General features: G+C 40.2%; 4 protein-coding genes across 4 annotated transcripts; 3 read left to right on the top strand and 1 right to left on the bottom strand.

Moving 5' to 3' along the window:
• Window positions 1-9,409: 9,409 nt before the first annotated feature.
• Window positions 9,410-12,830, top strand: LOC108062429 (chymotrypsinogen B-like). The gene is made up of 8 exons (XM_070214548.1): window positions 9,410-9,775; window positions 10,571-10,957; window positions 11,018-11,063; window positions 11,118-11,281; window positions 11,597-12,103; window positions 12,159-12,207; window positions 12,275-12,405; window positions 12,475-12,830. The coding sequence occupies exons 2-8, from the start codon at window positions 10,747-10,749 to the stop codon at window positions 12,828-12,830; spliced, it is 1,464 nt and encodes a 487-aa protein (XP_070070649.1). The 5' UTR covers window positions 9,410-9,775; window positions 10,571-10,746.
• A 2,337-nt stretch (window positions 12,831-15,167) lies between these two features.
• Window positions 15,168-15,675, top strand: Sem1 (Suppressor of exocyst mutations 1). The gene is made up of 2 exons (XM_017149091.3): window positions 15,168-15,388; window positions 15,448-15,675. The coding sequence occupies exons 1-2, from the start codon at window positions 15,277-15,279 to the stop codon at window positions 15,573-15,575; spliced, it is 240 nt and encodes a 79-aa protein (XP_017004580.1). The 5' UTR covers window positions 15,168-15,276; the 3' UTR covers window positions 15,576-15,675.
• Window positions 15,630-17,051, bottom strand: Nuf2. The gene is made up of 3 exons (XM_017149090.3): window positions 16,674-17,051; window positions 16,235-16,607; window positions 15,630-16,179 (listed from the first exon to the last, which is right to left on the bottom strand). Exons 1-3 carry the CDS (start codon window positions 16,972-16,974, stop codon window positions 15,666-15,668), a joined length of 1,188 nt encoding a protein of 395 aa, XP_017004579.2. The 5' UTR covers window positions 16,975-17,051; the 3' UTR covers window positions 15,630-15,665.
• Window positions 17,052-17,339: 288 nt separating this feature from the next.
• Window positions 17,340-22,428, top strand: LOC108062436 (uncharacterized). Its single transcript, XM_017149095.3, has 6 exons — window positions 17,340-17,412; window positions 17,472-18,170; window positions 18,435-18,774; window positions 18,831-20,349; window positions 21,235-21,916; window positions 21,975-22,428. The coding sequence occupies exons 1-6, from the start codon at window positions 17,349-17,351 to the stop codon at window positions 22,352-22,354; spliced, it is 3,684 nt and encodes a 1,227-aa protein (XP_017004584.2). The 5' UTR covers window positions 17,340-17,348; the 3' UTR covers window positions 22,355-22,428.
• The last annotated feature ends 292 nt before the right edge of the window (window positions 22,429-22,720 follow it).

The following is a 22,720-nucleotide window of genomic DNA, read 5'->3' as shown; positions in this document are numbered from 1 at the left end:
TCCTTAATCACATGCTAACAGCGAGGGGGAAAAGCAGCCAAAAATGCATTTATCTGACCAGGGGACGAACAAATCAGTAAGAGAAAGTCGCTGAAAAAAAGACATATATATCCCGAAAAAACACTGCAAAAAATGTTTTAGCCATTTAAGTCTCTCTTCTATTTTTTAGGTCTTCGGTCCCGTGGTTTATTGTAAGATTGTTAACAGACCCAATTCTTGTTTTAATTTGATATTAATATTAATTCATTTTATTTTCTCTCCATTTTATCAAAATCCAAAGGATGGGAAATTTATTCTCCGTTATGAAATAAAATTCTTTCCTAATTTTTTTTTGGAAATTCCAATATTTTTTCTCACTCTGTAAATATATGGAAAAACCAGGGACAACGGTTCTAATTGTAAAAGATAAAAAAGCAAGGCAGCAAACTTTGGGCTGCTCGACATTTCTCGTTAGACTCTGGCCACAAAAAAAAAGCGGTGAAGATAAATGACAGGAAACTTTTAGGGATGGGGACCATGGATTTTGGATTGGACTAAAGAATGGGAATATGGGAACGAGTCCTACAGAGTGCTTGTGTATGTGTGTCTGTGAAGACATTTGCCGGCAACTGTAGCTTACTTTCGAGTGTCTTTGGGCTTTCAGGACATTCTATGTGTGCCAACAGCTTGTCGAGTGGTTCGCCTTCGCCCCGCCCCTCCCACTTTTTAGGGGTTTGGGCTTACGTTTTTTTTCGGTATTTGTCCTATCGATGTCGCCATAAGTTGCGCAAACCCCTTCAGATGTCGGCCGCCTTGTCCGCCTGCCACAATTTCCCCGATTCCGCATCGCTCTCTGCTTGACCAAGTGCAAAATGTCAAGTTTCCCCGGTTTGTTCCACCGCTTTGATGTGCGTCTGGATCGGATCTGAATGGTCGGGGTGTATGTAAATACGTGTAGCTTATCGGCTGCCGTGTAGTGTGTTTTAATCGAAAACCCCATCCTAACCTAGGGCAAGTAATCTCACTTAAAGCTGATTATTCATCGTCATGGGAGCTGGCTTATCTGCGATCTGCTCGCTGCCTGGAAATTAATTGAACTGTTTTGATTTTGTCGTCATATGTCTGAATTTCCTTTGACAATGAGTGTATTGATTGGAAAACCGGCTTTTTAAGGCTCTTTTTATTTTCCAATCAAATATAAGAAAAAGTGAAAAAAGGAATTCAAGTTTTCATTTTATGTGTTTTTTATAATTTATTTAATTATCACCAAATATTATTTTTTCACAATTATTAGTATTATCAGTACTTATACCACATTCCATTTACTGAAGATCTAAATGCATAAATCATCCAAAACCGAGCAACTGAGCATTTTCTCATGGCAAATTATCGAAGATTAACGATAATCAAATTTATTGCTGGCATATGCAACCCTCATTGACAAGGAATTTCCAAGCAAACATCATTAGTCCGGGGCATGCCAACCAACAAATGGATTTCTCTGTAGGGGTATCTTGTATTTAGCCTTCTAGGGTCACTGGGGTAATCTGTCATTTGCGTTCTTAAATCTAGCTGCAATTTTAACAATACTATAATTGTTCGAAAATAGTCAAGAATGCGCCATTTCCACGACAAATGCGGGCAAAATAAAAGGAAAAATCATTTAATTCCTCCATAAAATTCATGAATAAATCCGAACTAATTAATAGCATTGAAATTATCACTGAACTTGACCTTCATTTGAGTATGCGGGTCATTTACCTATTGCATGGTATGGAAATCTATAAAATATATTTCGGCTTCGATTTTCACATCCTTATTGTTCACAATTGGAATTCCTTGAGTTGGGGTGCTTAGGAGCGGAACAGGGAAAAAGGAAACTTTTATTGGATTTTATTTTTATTGTCCTACATAAATTTATTTATTATATGGCATTTCTTGCCTTTTTTCTGGTCACATGGATATTTGACAGTTATTGCGGGTACCGGAAACGCCCACTTTTTCTGGTTGCTTTTTATGGAATGCAATTTTTTTCGACGGGTTGTTTGTTTGTTTTACTTGTAAGTGTGGGTTGAGGTTTAGGGTTTAATGTAAAATACTTTATAGTGCAGAAAACGTGTTTAACAAAATTGAGAAATATTAAATTTATTTTTTAATTTAAAAGAAAACTGCTTTTCTAAAGTAGATACTTTAAATTACAAGGTATTTTTTGTTTAAAGCTATTTTAAAAAATTAAAATTTAATGAAATACATAATTTGACTTCAAAGAATATTAATATTATACAAACGTGGGTGGCTAATGAATATTTTCGTTGCAGGACTTCTGGTTGATGAAGCTCGTCGGCTGCTCCACGGGTCAGGGATATTAAATCGTGTACAACACCCTCGTAAACAGTTTTCACTACCACTCCTCGACCTTCTGCTGCCCGGAGCCCAAGTAGTCGTAAAAAATCAGGGAGCGCACGTGTCCATATTTTTCGTCCTTTTATATGATTTTTGGCCGCTTGCATGTCCAGGACCGAGATGCGTGAATAATTTTGTTGCAGGACCTTTGGTCACGCTGTGAATCAATCTTGCGGGCACAGGAAGTAAACAACAGCTCCCCCAGAATCAGTGAATATGGGAATAAATGAATGCAATTTTCGAATATTTTACGAGCATGCTCGCTTGGACATTTTAAGCTTGAAAAATTCTTAAAGCCTCCCCAAGTCGGCACAAAATGGAGCAACTCCGTTGTCTGGGGTTGTTTTGGGGGCGAAGGGCAAACTATTAGCGTTTAGTGCGCATGTTTAAGGACGAAATCCCCGCCAACAGGGAGCAGAGCAAACAGCAACACTTCAAAGTGGTTGCAACCCTGAGTAACTTTTTCTCCCTTTTTTTTTGGTTTTTGTTTCTGTTCCTGCGGCGCGTCCTTTTTTGCGCCATTTGTATTGGCATTTGGCAGCGCGTGCTCCAATAAGAACAAAAGGATTCCCCCACACCCACGCCCATCTCCGCCCTGCGTCCGCCAATTTTGTTTGTTTGGTTTTTGGTTTTTTTCACTTTTGGGTACTTCCGAGTCGGGCGCACAGACCCGCAGACATTTCCAAATGTTATTGGAATGCGACTGGGAGCTCCCCGATTAATCACCCAACGCCTCTTTAAGTATCCCAATTTCAAAGTTTTCATTTATTGTTCGTTTTGGTTATCAAAAATATTGTTGCGTTCCTACGCAACTTATCATATAGCATCCATAGGAATAACTGGAAGATTAACAGAATTAAAATGATTACCATGTTGGTTTTACATAATTAACTTAGTTTCAGATGTTATTATATAAATTATAAACTTATATACTAATAAATTGGCAAATTGGGAAAAGTCCTCAAGAAGTAACTTTCCTTTGTTTATGGCTATGTCGCAAATATTTAAGTATAGGTTTTGAAATATAAAGAGTGTCACTTTTAAAATATTTTTACAGCAACGCAAACCATGAATCCGGAATCCTCTGATACATCCGGAAAGTTGGCCAATTTCAGCATTTTTCGAACTTTGAGGTCCTTTTGCTCAGAATCCTTGCGTCGGGGAACTTTTTGGAAAACGCAGTTTAACTTGGGAATTCGTAACTAATTCAACAATATAGCATTAAATATAGCATTAAATTTGTTGCACAGTGTCATGCGCGGATCCACGGGGGGTGATATGGGTGATATATAACCCCCCACTCGGGTGAAAAATTAAAGAAATTTTGATATTCAAAAAGTATGCAACAAAAAAATTCTTCTGATATCACCCCCCACAACAAAATCCTAGATCCGCCACTGCACAGTGTAATTATACCCGTTACTCGTAGAGTAAAAGGGTATATTGTATTCGTGCAAAAGTATGTAACAGCTAGAAGGAAGCATTTCCGACCCTATATTATAGCCTATATTCTTGATCAGGGACAGTAGCCGAGTCGATCTAGCCATGTTCGTCTGTTTGTCTGTCCGTATTAACGCTGAGATCTCGGAAACTACAAAAGCTAGAAAGTTGGGATTACCCACACATGTTCTTTGGCTTCCTACGCAGCGCAAGTTTGTTTCCGCCGAGCGTCACGCCCCCTATAACGCCTACATATAACCTGTAAGTTCTTTTTTAAAGAAATTGATATATTTAGGGACTTAAAATGAAAAGGGTTTCTTTACAGAAAAAATATAAGAGCAATTATATTTCTCAAAACCTACAGTAATGGACATGGGAACAGCTGTATTCGGATCATTCCCATCCAATTTGCATAACCCACAAGAATACACCCACAAAGTAACACCCAGTGCCACCGCAGCCAGAAAAAGATGCGAAACCACAGCAACAACTTATCGCCATCCTCATCAGCTTGACGGCAATGATGCTGACAACAACAACGGCCGTATCCTCGTTTATAGCTTCGAAAAATCCCCCTGTGTGCAATATTTATCATGTCACATAATATTTTTCTGGCATTTGCACGTCACCTCCGCACCCCACTCCCCCGAGTTTTGGTGTACCTAGTAATATTCTCAGCTCCCCCAAAAATGTTGGCTTAAGCAGCTGATACGCATACACACAGGAAAGTCCTGAAATCACAACCCCTTCGCTAACCAAACGATGTGGGCGGCGGGTCGGACTTGGAGGGTGGGGCAGCGGTTGGTTGCCAGCCATCAATTGCAGCCATCAACCACCGCCGACAGGGCGTCTGCCTGTCTGATATCACTGGAAAACTCCAAGAGACCGCTGCACTGAACAAAAGTATTTTAAATATTAATTTTTTTAGGTGTATACCCAAAATGTATAGTGGATCCATGAATATCATAGATTTCTATAGATCACGTAAGAATATCATAAAAATATATTTTTAAAAATTGTAGTTATAAATATTACAACTTATCGTAAAAGATTTTATAGTGTCAAGCTCAGTGTAGCTCAACCCAAACGAGAACTCATACCACCCATTCCTGCTCATTGAATTTTCTGCTGATTTCATTTCGACTTCTTTTGCTCCGCTGGGAACAAAACTTAAAGTGAGTATGAGTGGGTGGGTTTTGTGGGTGGGCAAGCGGAAGGAGTGGGTGGGTCTTGGGGTGGCTGATTGTTGTTGTCCCAGCTTCTGTTTTGCCTGTAAATATTTTTGGCAATTGTCGCTTCCCCTTTCCCCCTCGTTTTCCCCAGAGGGCAAATTAATGATGTCTTCACCCTCTTGGTCCCAAATTGGAAATTACTCATAAATTGCTCTGGCAGTTCTCATTCGTGCTGTTTTTGTTTTCTCACACTATTTAGGTATATTTATTACCTAATCATTGGATGTGTGAATGTAGAATGTAATTTTTTTCACATTAAAATTAAAACATATTTTTTCTCTGATTTCAGTATTTAAAAGATTTTGTTATTTACTCTTTAAGAATTTAAAAATCTTATATAAAGTTCACTCCTAGTATACTTCGGTCATTTTTAATTCAATGTTAGAACAATTATTATATAGAGGCTTTAAGTTATAAAAATGTTAGGGTCATGTAGTTTTAGGAAATAATAAAATTATTATTACAACTTTTAAATTAAGCTATAGAATAAGTAATGAATTCTTGAAAATGACTTGGGCTTAGGCTGGTAAACTACAGTTAACTTCCAAGATCTTATTCATGGCTAACTCTGAAAGCCGGTTTGTCCTCCAAGTGTCCGCCACTCAGAAGTTGCCCTCAGAATTTTCATCCATCAACACCTGAGCAGAAAAGCAGGCCTCAAACCAACAGCTCTGGAAATCCCAAAGCTGGGAAGGAATGGGACCGAGTGCCGAGGACGATGGACCGCACTTGAGGCGCTCCAGAGGAGCGGAACGAGCGGAAGAAGGAGCGGCAGCTGGCCAAGTACCGCGCCGCCGTCATCGACATCAGCGTCGTCGTCCTTCCTCGCAACACTCTCAATTAAAATGTCCTCGCTTGGTAAGCGTGAGCGTTCAAGAGGCCATGAAAACTCCTTATTACACGGTGTCAGCGTGGCCGGTCCACACTGAAATATTAAATGAGTTTTTTATTCAACAAAAAAAAATAATTTAATCCCCAAACATTAAAGGGTTTGTCTAAATAGAATTTATTTACCAACCAAATAAACACAAATTTTAAATTTTTTTTTTTTTTTAAACAGGACTCGGGAATTTTTAATCTCGATATTTTTTTGTAGTGCAAGTGCACACCACCAACCCAACCCTAGCGGTCGCACGACCAAGCTTAACCCGCACCATAGTCGCAAAACCGCTTCTAACCCGAACCCGCGAGGGTTCTTGGCACCTACGTGTTAATAACGCGAAATGCAGTGAAATTTTTGTATTTTCAAGCACGCACTCGAGAGTGCCACGCCCGCAGTCCTTGCCGCCCCCAGCCCAGCCACCCGACTTGAAACAGAAACCCTCCACGCGGCAAAAGTAGAAAATAAAAATTGCTGCAAACCAGAAATCATTGAGTGAGTTCGCAACACTTGGTGGCCCAAAAGGAGATTCCTCTGTGGGAATGAGGGGGTAGTTTTTCGATGGTGACTAAAAAACACTTTAAAGAAAAGAAAAATTTGGTTTTAATTTTCTGTTTCTTTTTTCTGAAATCTGAAACACTTCAAATATTTGGCGAGTGAAGAAAGCCAAGCCAAAATGCTGGGACATGTTGACGCCAAGCGAAGGGAATGCGAGAAAATGGACATGGGAAATTTTAAACCCACTTGCCAGCTGCCTAAAGGGCAGCACTTAAAAGGGCCTCCCCCAACTTTGTCGTCAGTTCATGTTTACTTTTGCAATATTGACATGAAAATATTTACACAAAAATACAAATCGCGACCGTGTTTTATTTCTGTTTCTCCTTTAGAGTTAAAAGTGCATTTGAAAGGGAATTTTAGATACACTTTTTAAGGAAAAGGAACCACTTTATTAATATTTTTTACAGTTACAGTTTTTTTTTATTATTTATAAACTATTTATAATGCTAATGGTATTCAAAATATATATTTATTTATACATTTTTTCTTTTTGGTTGTAAGTACTAACACAAATTGTTAAGATTGTTATGAACATTGTTCTTAGATTTTTTTACCTTTAAATCCAAGCGGTATATTCATCTTCGGTGCTACCCAGTTAGCCATCCACTCTTGTGTATTTTTTGTGTCTTGTGTTGTGTCTGCTTGTCGTCTACAATTTCCACATGTGGCTTTTCCTTGAAAGGCTTTTTGCTTGGCAAAAGTTTTCGCTGCAGCTGGAGGGCACCAATAAACGTCAGACGCGTGTCAGGGCGCGTCCTTTGTATACTGACACCTCTATGGCTGATTTGATCCAAACTTTGGAGAACTTCGAGAGCGACGAGGCTACAGGTGAACAGGATGTATGTGCATACTTGGCCACTATATGGCTGTCACCTTCGATTGGACAAATCGGATAAGTTAGCCGTGGGAAATGCTGCGTCCCAAGTGGTTAATGGTTTAGAATAAAGGAAGTTCAATTGGTTAGAAACAAATTATTTATCTTTTTATTCATGCCAATAGATAATTACCTTATATGGCTACTTATAATACTACACTAAGCATAAAATAAAGACATAAAGGATATAGATAAGGAGGTATAAGATTCTGAACTTAATTATATAACTTTGTATTTAAAGAAGTGTTATTAGTATCACCACACTAGGAAATTTTAAAACAAATAATTCCACAAATTCTTTGAATTCTACAAATTTTTGCTTAAAGAAAACGTTTGAATATATTACCAACTTAATCCTAATATAGTTTAAATTATTAACATTTATTACTACTTTTTTACGTATATATAGTTATTAAATTATTTATTTTATAATGCTTTTGCCACGTTTTGCAGATTAAAAGCGCTTTTATCTGTTTGTTGCTACACAATATAAATATATTATTCCCATTCCTAGCCCCAAGTTCTTATCAGAAAACAGAACAGCAAACACACACGCGCAGAATTAAGAAAAAAAATTAAATCTGTTTGACTAATACAATTAAACTGATAACTTAACTAAATCAATCAAGTCACCCGACCGAAAGCACCCACTGAAAAATGTCGACCCTTTTTTTTGCCTTGTGGTCATGCCGCGACTTAAATCGGAATCCCCTTCGTTTTCCTGGGCTCGAAGAGCTGTGAATCTAGAACTGAAAACTTATGTCAGTGGCACGCGTCGGCGGCACGTGACCCCGACATGAAAATCACGCTCAAGATCGCCGAGGATGGCAAATGGATAGGGCTGATGGTGACGAAGGAACTGGGCGAACGTCCAAATGGTGGAGGTGATGAATGCCAGTGTGCAGATGCTTTTAAATTTAAATCGAATCAAATTGATTTGCTTACAGTTCCAGTTTCACTTTTTACTCACGCCAAGGCTACACATTAAAAAAAGTCTACAATTTATTTATTTATATTTAAACAAAACTTGGGAAAAATAGTAATTTCATGTATTTATTGTCTATAAAAAAAGTAATATAAGAAATGTTAAAAGTTTGTTGTCTTTGACTAATGAATATTACAAAAATAATTAACATTTTTTTGATACTTTTTAAATTGTTTTTTTTTCACAAAATAAAAAAATTAAAATAATGAAAATTGGCTTTCAAAATGTATAAATTTTAACTTTTGGTATTTTTCTTCGAGTGTATTATCAATTGGAAAACCCCTGCCAAATTTTATACAAGAAGAGTGCGTTGTGCCCTGTCCACGTCCCAGCCCAATTGTTTAGCCATTTGACAAGTGTTTTGACAATATTTATTTGAGCTGCTACAACCCACGCCCACAGCCCCGCCCCCCGCAGCATGCCAGCCCCCCTCCGCCCACGTTCGAGCCACTGCCTTTGGGTAATTTGATTTCCTCGACGCTGCCATCATCTGCATCCTTGACGTCGGACACGTTTCTGCCTAATGGAGTTGCTCGAGTGGCGTGAATTTCAATTAAATTAAATCAAAATGTTGCATTTTTTATTAAGGCCATTAGCAGCACACACGCAAGCCCCGCCCACGAAATCCCACGCTGTTCCCTAGTTGGTTAAATTAAGTTAAGATACCACCTCGCCTGTGCCAAAAGAACTTGTATCCTAATGTGCATAATGAAGTGCCTTTACTTTACTTGCCATCCACCACCTACGTGTACCAATATAAATTCATTATATAAAGGCATCTGAGGGATTGGAGGGAAAGTTATTGGGAAATTCTCCCCTTTCTATAGAAGAGTAATGCATTCATTGAGTAATTAAGGTGGTAGAATCTAGAAGAAGCCAGAAATATAGACAAATTGTTGAATATGTGGACAAAGTGATTTAAAAACGTTTCAAATACTCGTTAAGTATTTAACTATATATCGCTATTCGAAAATATATATAAATATGTCTAACAGTTTGCTTTGCATCATAGTTTTCGGAAATATAGTTTTGGAAATATAATTTGGGAAATCGGAACAATAATCTGGGTCTGCAAAATAATTTCAAAATTTGGTTCTGAAAATATTAAATATTACTTTACTTTCTTACTTACTTTATTAAGATTATTTATAAAAATACGACAGTATTTTAAGTAAAATGTAGGATAGTCAACCTGTTTCTGAGAATAGCAAAAGAGTGTGGCACCATAGATGGGTGGGTGGAGTAATGGAGGAGTGGAGTTTTCCTATTGTTACATGTGCATTAAAAGAAATGCTGCAGTGCTCAGAAAATGCGGAAAAGAGGAAGGAGAGCTGCTTTGAGTGGCAATAAACAATGCATAATGAGTTGAGAGTCTCGTTATTATTGTTGTCGCCCGTGGCTGAGACCGTGCATTAGTCAAACAGGTAATTTAAATTAAGCCAAAACAATAAGCTGAGGTGCCATTTAAAAAAGGTGCGAAACGCATTTCGTCATTAGGAAATTGCAAATTAAGATTGCAAACACTCTTAGGCCCTTCCATTACTTTTGCAATAGCTGTCATTTATTTTATTAGGAATAAAAAGCCCAGCCCAATAATTTAATGCATATATAATATAAAAACTATATTGTGCAAACACAAATTTGGAAATTAATTTAAACCAAAGCTTAAAAAGTGTGCCATATAATGCCTTAAAAAAAGTTTAAAGAGTTATTTAATTGTAAACTGTTTATGTGAAAGACTTAAAATGCCAATATCCTAGGGAATTAGGGGCGTAGATACCCTCACTTAAATAGGGAGATACATAAAGAAAAAAATCCATTTTTTGTATTATTTAAATTGGTAGAATAACTCTTTAAGAATGTGTCATGAAAGTTTCACGAAGAAATTCAAGCTATTTTGGAACTTATACGAGGATGAGGGCACCCACCTTCCTTGTGAAGTAGATATATTTAATTATTTTTAATGTGTTTTTCTCGAAACCCTGTTTTCCTCAGCTCAGTTTATCGTCGGGTCGTTATAAAAAATATGAAACAAATTATTTTAGACTTTGCCACTACTAGAGTTTTTGAGATATTCTATATAAGTTAGGTTCAGACAGTTTCTACATTATTTCTTAAAAGTCAAAAAAACTTTAAAAGATACAAATTTTAGGTACATCTCTACTACAGATATTTTACCATCTAATAATTTAACACCCAAATATTTTATAAATTTCCAGGAAGCTCTCATTTAAAACATTTTGACTAATTAATGTGGATTCCCCAGAATAGTCATAAAAAATTATATATATATTTAAATTTGGAGAGGCTTAATGTGAGCCGAATTTGATAAGACGCGCATGGGGCTTTCGTGTGAAGCATTGTTGGTTTGGGTGTTTAGTTTCGGACCTTCACGATGAGAATGAAGTCATTCGCGATTCTGTTAGCTATTTTCGTGCTGGTGTCCTGCAAGGATGGAATGGCACAGCTCCTGGATGAAGATTGTGTGGCCCCCCCTGCCCCGAGGATACGTTATGGAAAAGATGCTCAGCCAGGAACCACTCCTTGGATGGCACAATTAAAAGTTAACAACACATTTATGTGCGGAGGAACGCTGATTCATCCATGTTCGTACTCTCTTTTTTTAAATTTTCACCCAATCATTTATTCAATCGTTCTTTTTGCAGGGTTTGTCCTGACAGCCGCGCATTGTTTTGACGAAACTGATCATTTGTAAGTAACCCCCAGATAGAGTTTATCCCCAATGTAAGAATTATTGTATCTTAGATCCGTTATATTGGGGCAGTATGAAACGTACTGTCATCCGCCAAATTGCACACAAAGCGAAGAAATTAATGTGATTAAGGCAATACAGCATCCGGAATATAGCCGAGTTAGACAAAAGTCTGATATAGCTCTCTTAAAATTGGAGAAGAAAGTGGACTACAAAAGTAAGTTGGCAAAAAGAAAAAGACTTATACATATATAGGAAATGTTAGGCTGGCATGTACGAGGCATTTTTGAATCGAAAAGTTATCACAAAATGATTCAAAAGTTTTTAATCTACATTTTTAAGTCAGTGTGATTCATGCACAGAGAGAATTAATCAAATAAAATGGAGTTCTCAAACTGAGTATTTCTAGCTGAGGAACGAGTATCTGATAGTCGATATACTCGACTATAGCGTTCTTCCTGGTTTTGTATTAATTTTTGACTCTCTTGAAACTAATTTTATTTCATTTATAACAATCTTTCTCTGGCTTCAGCTAATATCCGATCAATCTGCATTGTTATGGATGACGAGATAAACCATTTGTCAACTAAGGTTTTCAGGGCCTATGGATGGGGTCAAACGGAGAAAGCATCTACAAGCAGAGTCCTTCAGACCATCGCTCTTTTCCGAGTCGATTCGAGAATTTGTCGGGGGTCAGATCCCGAAAAGGAAATCTGCGCTCGCGCCAATTTGGGTGACACCTGCTATGGTGATTCGGGTGGTCCAATTGCGGCCAATATCACATACCGGAGAGAACCGATAACCACGCAGTTTGGAATCACGAGCAGAGGTTCCAAACATTGCAATTCTTATGCCTATTACACGAATGTTTATGGCTTCAAAAAATGGATTAACGATACTGTGCTGGCCAAAACTGAAAACAAGAACCAATTGCTGGATGACGACTGCAGCAACATTTGGCGCACATCTGGATCTATCCGGCAGCCGTGGAAAGTGCATATACTTCCTCGCTACTATAAAGGCGCACTTATAACAAACCGTGAGTATTTATAATGGAAAAATAAATCTCAGTAAAAAAATTTAACGTTTTCTAGGATTCGTTGTTACTGTTGCCAAGGATTTACCAGCGGAGGCCGAAAAAGTGTAAGAGCAAATTTATTATTATATTTTTATATTTTATTTTACTTCTTTCCCCATTTTTGTGGTTCAGTAAAGTTCAATCGCTCGGCGGTAGGATCTTTTCCGTTGAAGCAGTATACAAGCATCCCGATTTTAGAAGGTACCCGTTGATCACAAATAATATAGCTTTGATCAAACTCAATGAAGATGTTCCGTATTCTGGTAAGTATTTTCTATTGACCGATGTTTTCTCGTCATAACCCCTTTTTTTTTGTTAATTTGTTTTTTAAGAATTTCTGGCACCTATCTGCTTACGACCAAATACTCAAAAGTTTGTAGAGCCACCAACGTCGCTTACTGCCATTCTCCGCTCTTGGGATTTTTCTAAAAATAATCCCCAAATACAAAAGAATTTTTCTGTCATTGATAATTTGAATTGCGGCAGAATAATTGGAAAGGAACTGGAAGAAACCCAATTATGTTTAAATGGAGAGTTTATCTCAGAAGTATTTGGCAAAACTGAAGAACTCGGGTCGTACAATAAATTCTTTCTTCATGGTATAGCCAGCTTTGAAAGAAACGGTTTGACCATCCTTACAAATATTTCAAGTTACATGGCTTGGATACTAAAAACAATCAATTTTTAAATTTAAACAAATATTTTAGTATTTATAATAAAAATGGGGACTAGAATAGTATAAATAAAGAAAATAAAAAACAACGAAATATAAGAAAATATCTTGAAAAACATTAAATGTTAAACATTATTGAATGGGAACTATAAAATATGGGCACTTCCACCAAAAGGTCCACCAAGCCAAAAAACATGAAACTTGAAAAAAACATATTTCCACATGATTTTGCCGCCATATTAGTTTCTAATTAGTTGGATCCTGAGCTAAACTAAAAATTTGGAGTATAGTTTGATTATTTTTCTGACAAACCCCACCAATATATGCAAAAATCAGTTTTTGTCTATTTTTTTGTTATTTTTTGGACCTGTCTTCTGTTGTTAATTTATCCTATAGGAATGCTAATATGTGACATTTTTCTGTACTGAATGCTTCATTCACATACTAAACTATTAAGTTAAAAGCAAAACATCCAGCAATTGAGACATAGAGGTAAAGAAATCCGCTTTACAAAACAGTCGGAAAAAATGTCCCGAGCGACATGTCCCGAGCGAATGTTGTTAAAACTGCATAAAAAAAAAACGGCAAGAATTTTTTAAGTAAAACCAAAAGCATTTCACAGCGACATGTTTGAAAAACATTAAAAAAAAATCGCATTTAAATATTCCATCAGAATTCGCTAATTTCTGGTGTTGTATGAACTTCCCCGAAATCCACTTCAATTTTTGTCCCGAGCGAATACGGCAGTTTCTTACCGATATCTTAAAAACTAAAAGTGGTACAAAATCAAGATTTTCACAAAAAATAGAGCTTGGGAAGAGTGAAAAGCAGGGACCGTAATCATTATAAGTGAAAAAATTAAAATCTTCATTTAATGATTATTTTGTAAGCGAAAAAAATATCGCTCAGAAATAATGATTATTATGTGAGCGATATTATTTCGCTTAAAAATATCACTCAAAGTGCGATTGCAGCCGTTCTGTACGGAATTTTACAAACTTTTAAATTTCAGCTTGTAGGTAGAACCACGAAGCACACATCGAGTTAATAAAAGATGGTGATTTCTTTGTATAAACTTTTTAAAACGCGGTTTTTAGTTGACAAGAGGTATGCTTAAATACAAAAAGTTGTATCAACCTTAAAACTTTATGTCATTTATTTATTAGTAAAACGACTTGACAACTATTCCACTTAGATCCAACCCGACATGTGGGCTGGGTGCTAGTGTGTTGGTCCACCGAGCTGTAAGCACGAGTTCGAATCCCACAGAAAGTGTTTTTATACAAAAAGTTTTTTTGTTTTTTTTAAGCGGTTTATACATAGAAAATTTATTTTTTTTGTTTAACGGAATATGTGCTTCGTGGTTCTACTTGCAAGAGCACGTTTAAATCTTTGTAAAATTTCGCGTAGGACGGATGCAATCCCACTTTGAGTGATATTTTTGAGCGAAATATATCGCTCACAAATTAATCATTATTTCTGAGCGATATTTTTTTCGCTTACAAAATAATCATTAAATGGTGATTTTTATTTTTTACTTAAAAAAAAATAATCATTATTTTCGGTCCCTGGTGAAAAGTAAAGCCCATAATTAAAATTAAAATCCATTATTTTAAAATTTTTTTTCCACTTTAAAGGTGTGCAAATGTCCCGAGCGACATTTTGGAAGTGCCCATATAGACCTTCGATCAGCCGATGAGCTTTCACGCTTCGCGAAATGTGCATTGTACAAATATGCAAGTACTTTTTAAAAAAAATTACTTACCGAAAACAAAGGCAAGCCGCATCGAGTCGGTGGTAAATTTCGTATATTAGTCAAAGAATTCACTTATTTGAAAATGCCTGTTATCGATTATACACGCGCCCACTTTAAACACTACGTTCTACGCGAATGACAGGAGCATGCATCGGCTAAGTTAGCGAATACACCCTCCTTGCAATCGCGTAGGACCGTTCGTCAATTTTTGATAATTTTCTGGTATTTTTCTTATATATACTGACACGAATTTGGAGGGAGGGTGTACTCGCTAACTTAGCCGATCCACCCTCCTAGAATTCACCAGTTAACCGTTAACATTCAAAGTGAACAATTGGGTGGCAACGCTTGCGAGCACTCTGGGAAAAATTGAAGGCTGCTGTATTAAATGCCAAAGTAATTTAGATCGTTTTTGAAAGTTAAGTATTTCCCGCCAAGGACCGTGCAACAACTTTGTTAGAAATCTGACCTTGCGCAAGAACTTTTGTGAAAAAGTGGCGTTAGTCCGTTTCAATACCGATCAGCGTGACCGTTCGGAAGCCTGTCGGTATATTTTAAAAATGAAATTGGTATATTTCTGCCGACGGTCTAACCATTTTCCTGCCCCCTGGTCTCTCTAAAAGTGACTTGGCATCATTTGGCAACAAAAAAAAATATAGTTAAAAACATTGTTTCGTCGTCTTTTGGTTAATTTAAAAACAGAAAATGTCTGCACCCGACAAGGAAAAGGAGAAAGAGAAGGAGGAGACCAACAACAAGGGCGAGGACCTGGGTCTGCTCGAGGAGGACGATGAGTTCGAGGAGTTTCCCGCCGAAGGTACGTCCCGTAATTAATGAATCGGGCGTTTCTCTGATTTTTTCGCAATTCCAACGCAGATTTCCGCGTTGGCGACGACGAGGAGGAGCTGAACGTGTGGGAGGACAACTGGGACGACGACAACGTGGAGGACGACTTCAGCCAGCAGCTGAAGGCGCATCTGGAGAGCAAGAAGATGGAGACGTAAACCGGCGGCGGCGGCGGCCCCAATTGTTCGATCCTAACCATAAAAACGAGCTGAGCTGTTTTGCAGTTTATATAGAATAAAATCAGTATATTAAGTGGAAGTCGACTGCCAATTGTCGCCGAGAACCTCGGCGAGCTGCTCACTCAGAATGGCATGGAGCTGCTCCTTGCCTAGATTCTCCTGCTCCAGTTCGCTGATGTTGTCCTCGAGCAGCTTTATCCGGTTCAGGCGCTCTTCGCCTTCGACCTTCAGCTTTTCGAGTGCCTTCTGCAGCTTGTCATGCTCCGCATCGTTCATCTGCCTCCTGGCCTCGTACTGCTGGGCGCCCCGGGCGAGTTCCTGCCTCATGGCCTCCGCATCCTGGCGCCTCTTCTGGTAATTGGCCTGCCCGGTGGCCAGCTGCTTCTCCATCGCCTCCAGCTGCTTGGAGCTCTCCTTGTAGGCCTCCACCTGGCTGAGCGGCAGCACAGCCTTGGCCTTCTCCAGGGCCGTGACTATCTGCTGGCTGGCCTCGATAATCTGGCGATGTTCGTTGGTCACCAGCTCCTTGTTGGCCAGCTCCGCTTTGCAGCTCTCGACGTGGGAATTGGCGCTCTTGATTTTGCTGCAATAGAGAGCATTATCATCAGAACTCAAGGCTTCCCCACAGCATCACTTACTTCTGCAGCTCGATCACTTGGCTGTCCTTCACGACCAGCTGCTCCCAGTGGGTGATTCGCTTGTCCAGCTCCGACTGCAGCTGCTCGATGAGCTCCAGGGCGTTGCTCTGCTCGCTGCAGGACTTTTTCAGCGGCAGGAGCTGTGCCTGGGACTGGTGCAGGTCCTTCTTCAGCTGGCCGATGGCCAGCTCGCACTCCTTCGCCTTCAGCCTGCGCTGCTCCAAGTTCTGGCTCTTGGCTTTCAGCTCGGCCGTTAGCGAATCCTTCAGCTTGATGGCCTCCTCCACGGGTGGCAGCACGCTCTTCTTGAACAGTTTGTAGTAGGACAGATAGTTGAAGAGGTAGCCCAGAATGGTCAGGGTCTTTTTGACAGCTGTGGGAGAGGAGTAGCTATTATTACTGGTACTTGAGTAAGGAAGGAAGTAAGGATGCTGCTCACCTGGCTTTATGATGTCCACATAAGAGTACGTCTTGTTGGGAAAGCAGATCTGGATGATGCGCTCCACTTGGCGGCACACTCGGATGAGGAAGACGCGCGCTTCCCGCGATGCGTGCGCCAGTTCAGAGCCCACTTTGTAAGGCGGTTCGACGCGGAATCCGAAGCATCGCAGATAGTGCACCATGATGTTGGTGACAATGGGCTCGGTGGGATGGGCCAAGTCGCTCTGCGAGATGTGGATGTCGGGCATCAGGTATTTGCCCTGGTCCACCAACCTCTCGATTTCCGCAGCCACATCCATTTTATCTGGGTTAAAAAGTTTCGACAAAGCGTTTTAAAATTTGCGTTTAAATTTGATGTGACCAGAGTTGGTTAGGCGGAAATTGCCCATTAGTAGGGGTATTCCCCTGTAATTAATGACATTTAAAAATACGATTTCCAACACTGCCTATTATCCGTTAACATTTGAAATTATTTTAAATTTAAAATATCATTACCAACAATTTAATTTCTATAAAATGATGTAATTTTATATCTATCTTATCAATTGCAACATAAATTAGTATTGTAGTGTTTGTAAATACTAATGGTAACTGTTTAACCGGTTTTTGGTTGCCATGGATTCTTTTATTTACCAAGTCTCTTTCCGATTTTGGTCTGTGAAAACGCCGTAAAATGGCCTCCTCCAGCGCTGTAGAAGATGAGCATCTCACTGACTCCGATTTAACCGATGATGAAGGTGAGTGGGTGCCGCTATTTCCGTTCTATAACCCCTAAATTCCTGAATTTAAATCCCAGAGCGCAGCGTGGAACCGCGCCAGGAAGAGCTGCGTCCGGAGACCCCAAAACCTTCCTACAGCGACGAGGAACTGCATCACCTGGTGGGCTACATACAGCGGATGTGCGTGCTGAGCTGTTTGGATCACAGGGACTGGCACGAGGGCGCTCTGGACATCATCCGGCGTTGGCTGCTGGAGGTGCACGAGCCCCTGCTGGCCATTTACTACGACAGAGATTCACTATCCGCCTGTCTGGGCCTCCCGTCCACTTGTGTCTCGGATCTGAGCTACTTTCGCCGGGAACCCAACGAGATCTTCAGCGTGGAGGGCTTCCACGATGAGATCAACTTTGGCACCTTGACGAGCGATGTGGATGGCTGTTTGATGGAGCTACTGGATCGCCTGTATGTCCCCTTCTTCCGGAACTATCTGGATTGGAATGGCACTGTGAGGAATCGCTTCTGTTCCAGCATGGATAGGTTCCTGGCCTTCCTCACCGGAATGCACCATCAAATCTCTGGCGTGGCCGTGCTATATGTGCCGTTTGTCATCAAGGAACTGTCGGCAGGACCCGTCGACAGGCAGTTGGTCAGGAGTTTGGAGGGGATCGCCTTGTATTGGACTACGCAGATCCGCACTTTGCTGGGCGATGATACGTTGACGGTTCCCCATGATCTGGTCACCGTGCGGGATGAGTTTGAGTTTTGGGAGTATCGATGTGAGTTGGAAGGGGTAAATAAAGGTTATACCCAAGAAAAAGCATGTTCCCGTAAAATCGATATGGCCATGTAAATTTCAGGTCATGCAAAACCCATATCGTTTTTACATGAAATATTTTTTTCGACCAGGTTAAATTTACCTGGCCACATATCAAATTAAAATTGATCTTAAATAATGTGAAATCGATCTACGTTTTATATCGATTTTTTTTTGGCTGTAAGATAGTTCTTTCCTAAAATCCCAATTATTTCTATCTCCCCAGATGAAGTTCTTCAAGGAATCAACGACCAATTGGCTCAATCAGATGTCCAAAAGGTGCTATTGCTATTGCACAACTCCCATTCCGTCCACTCCCCCCAGATGGAAGGACTTATAGAGAGGGCTAAGGTGGAGCTTACTAAAGCCCTGTCCAACATTAAGTTTCTTCACTTACTGATCGAACCCTGCTCTAAAATCGATGTGGCCACAGGTCCGGCGGATCTGACGAAGCTTCTACCACGCATTATCCACCTAATACGTTTTATATGGCTGAACTCGGATTACTATAATACAAATAGGCTAATTGCTGGATTGTTCCGGAATTTGAGCAACCAGATTATAAGGTAATCAATAAATATAAATTTAGAATAAATTTTATTGCATATTTTTCCCTAAACAGATTCTGCACGCAGCAAACAAAAGTCGAGGAGATTCTCTCCGGAAAGCCGCGCTTTGGTATCAAGATATCCAACATCGCCATTGATTGCTGTCTGGCCTACAAGGGAATCTATGGTAAAATATCCAAACAATTGGACCAAAGGCAGAGCCAACAACCCTGGGAGCTGGACGAGGGTCTAATCTTCAACCATATCGACGCCTTTGTGGAGCGACTAAATGATGTGATTGACATTTGTGAATCCATGATTGTGTTTGGTCGCTTGGATGAAAACGGGAGCATACCCAAACCGGCTTTCGGCGGCTCCAGTGGCGAGGAGCTGGAGAAGATTGCCGAGAATGTGGAGCAGCAGTTTCTGGACACCTTGAAGAAGCTGCAGGACAGCTCGCAGGCTTATATACTAAATGTACATCGCTCGGATTGGTACACGGATGTGGGCGACTTTCGTCGCAGCATGCGGAAGCTGGAGGAGACGGTCCAGCGGCTGATCTTCAATGTGTTCCAGCAGGTGTCCAATGTGGAGGAGACCCTGGAGGCTCTGCAGGCCATGCTCTTCTACTCCTACCGTCAGCGAGGAACTCTAAGGAAGACGTACCTCAAGGAAACCAGCGGAGTGTGGAGGATGTTCTCCCGGGAAATGGACGCTACATCGCGGAAACTGCTCGAGGAGCGAAGACAGGAGTCATGGTTGTCCCATCATTTGTCCATTGCCCTGGGCTATCGCATCAATCTGGAACGCCTGACTTGGCTAAGGGATCGCCTGAAAAATGCCGAGTGGCTGCCTGCCGTAGAGGAATCCTCTCCAGCTCTGGCCAAATTCGATTCACTGCGTCACGAGTTTCAAAAGGAAATCCGACAGGCCTACGAGGATTGGGTGGCCAAGTGCTGCGGCTTTTCCGGGGAACTCTCCCAGCGTTTGGATCGCTATCTGATTGTTCGAAGTAAAAAGTTCAAGGGCCTTCTGGAGTGCAATATCGATCCGTCTGTTCTGGAGCTTTGTGAGCAGGCCCAGCACTTTGAAAGAATGGGCTTTGCCGTCCCCAACACTTTGAAGAAACTTTACGAAAGATACGATGTTATAGGATCCCTGTATAATGGAATAATTCAACTGGCCCTCAGCCATAATCGCATTTTAACCGTTCTCAGCGAGCGGGAAAGGAAACTATTTCGACCGCTGATTCAAGCCTGTGATCGCCAACTGGCTCCTGGCATCTTCAAGATCGCCTATGGCTCGGAATTTAATGAGGAGTTCTTCGAGGACGGCAAAGAGTTCATCGCGGAGTTCCAGGAACTAGTGCACATATTCAAGCGTGCAAATCGGGGCGTGGCCAGGAGCTGTGGGAAGATCTGCGACACCTGCCTGCTGCACTTTGCATTTTCTGGCTCCGTGGATATGTCGGTGTTCCAGCAGCAGTTGTCCACTAGGCTGAATTCCTCGGGCGACATCCTGAGGAGCTACTACGGCAACATCGTGGAGCTCTTGTCGGCCTTTAGTCGGCAGTTCCAGTCGGTGGACGATGAGGTAAGGCGTTGGAGAATTTATTTAAATTTGTATGATGTTTTTATACCCGTTACTCGTAGAGTAAAAGGGTATATTAGATTCGTGCAAAAGTATGTAACAGGTAGAAGGAAGCGTTTCCGACCCTATAAACTATATATATTCTTGATCAGGATCACCAGCCGAGTCGATCTAGCCATGTCCGTCTGTCCGTCTGTCTGTCCGTCTGTCTGTCTGTATGAACGCTGAGGTCTCAGAAACTACAAAAGCTAGAAGGTTGAGATTTCCCACACATATTCTTTGGCTTCCTACGCAGCGCAAGTTTATTTTAGCCGAGCGCCACTCCCCCTCTAACGCCCACAATCGCCCACTAACGATTTTAAAATGGGTCATGCGCCAACATCTTTAAAGATTTCCGAAAAGTAAAAATGCAATTTTTTTGTGTATATTTATACCTATCGAAATGTAGAAGATATTTTTCAAATCGGAACATTCATTAAAAAGTTATACGCAATTAAAATTTATATATCTATCTCCCTCGCACTCCCTTTAGCTGAGTTACGATTATTAGTCGGGACACCAACCCGCGTTCGCACTTCCTTTAGCTGAGTGACGGGTATTAGATAGTCGGGACACCAACCCGACTATAACGTTCTCTCTTGTTACTAGCTGAATTTATTTGGAGAATCTATTCCACAGAAAATTGCATGACGGCATATGAATTAGCTTTTTCAAAAACCAAAATGTATAATAAGTAGCAAAAACAATTCTGGAAACTATTATATATAGTTTCTTGAATCAGCCACATTTAAGCAATATAATTTTAATTTTATAGCTCTAAACGATAAGTGTGGCGATCCAAAATTAATGTTTTCATTTGTATTCCGATTTTGTTCCCATTTAAACCAGATGTCGAAAGAGTGGATAGCCTATGTGAACGATATGGACGACATGCTAGCCAGTTCGCTAATGACCAGTGCCCGCGGATCCTTGAGCAAACTGTACGAGGCCCTGCACTGCGATGAGGATATGGCATCCGCTCCCATAATAGTCATCGAATCGGACGTGAAAGATGGTCGAATTGTCTTCACTCCCGACATGAATGCGATTGAAGACATGATAAACGGGATCGTAGACAGTATACGCAGCATGTTGGATCAGTTTCCGCGTCTGGGCTACAAACTAAAGCTGCCGAAGAAGCAGCAGCGTCAGGGATTCGCTAGCGTTTTTCGTGAGGATCAGGAATGCTCAGAGTTGATGAGATCAATTCAAGCGGAGATCGCCATCCAGCGAGAGGAAATCGACAAGTATGAATCGGTATGGAATCGAAATCGTGTCCTTTGGGAGACTACTGAGGAGGGATTCCGGCAGCGACTGATGTCCAGTTCACGAACAGCTGGGGTCTTTGAAGGGGGAATCGAACACTATAGTGCTTTGGCCGATGATGTCATCTTCGAGGACGCCATTACAAACGTGTACTTCATACTGATCAATCAGAATGCCCTGAAGAGCACTATCCTAGATTGGATCGAAAAGTGGCAGGCTCTCAATATTAAAATGTTGCTGGATTATGCCAGCAATTTGATGAGGGGTAAGTTTTACAGAATATATTTAAATATATATCACTATTTATTTTATGTCTCTTGTAGCAACCTACCGATATATGCGACGCAATGAGAGAAATGTGATGAAGGTTCCTCGTACAATCCGTGAAACCGTGGCTGCCAAACAGCTTTTCGAGCAACTCCTCAAAGAAGTTCCAGTGAAGCAATCCGCCTTTACACCCATGTTGGAACTCTTTGTGCTCCTGCACAAATATCAGGTTCAACTAACCGAGAAAACGTATCAGAGGGTGATGGGATTGGAGTCCGCTTGGCTGCACTACCTCGAAGTCCTAAGGGAGGCGGATGAAATGCTGGATAATGAGGGTGGTGAAACTAAATTGGAGTTGGCAAAACATGGTGAAAAGTTCAAGTTAATATTGAAGGAATTTCTCGAAGATTTTTACTCCAAGTTATGCAAGAAATAGGAAAGTATTAATTTATTGTATGTATTTAATGTAATTTTTCAAAATTAATAATTTTAGTTTTTTAATTTAAACAATACTTGGATAAAGTATAAACTTAAACTACACATCCTAAAAATTATATTTATTGATTGGGTGTTACTCATGCCATGTCAAATAAAAACTAGATGTAAGCAATTCGTCCACACGGCTTTTCTGTTATATTTTTTTCATTTTCAATTAGAATGCAAAAGCTGTTAAATTAAAAAGCCGCAAATAAGCTTGAAACCGACTGTAATTAAATTTGTTGTTCATTGAGCACTGATGTGCGGTTTAGGTTGATTAATCCCTGTATTTAACGACTTCGTGGGACAATGCGGTGTTAACAAA

This window comes from Drosophila takahashii, chromosome 2L (assembly GCF_030179915.1).
Source record: "Drosophila takahashii strain IR98-3 E-12201 chromosome 2L, DtakHiC1v2, whole genome shotgun sequence".
Lineage (NCBI taxonomy): Eukaryota > Metazoa > Arthropoda > Insecta > Diptera > Drosophilidae > Drosophila > Drosophila takahashii.
Note: the sequence above shows the minus strand (reverse complement) of the source record. Positions and strands in the feature narration are given on the sequence as shown.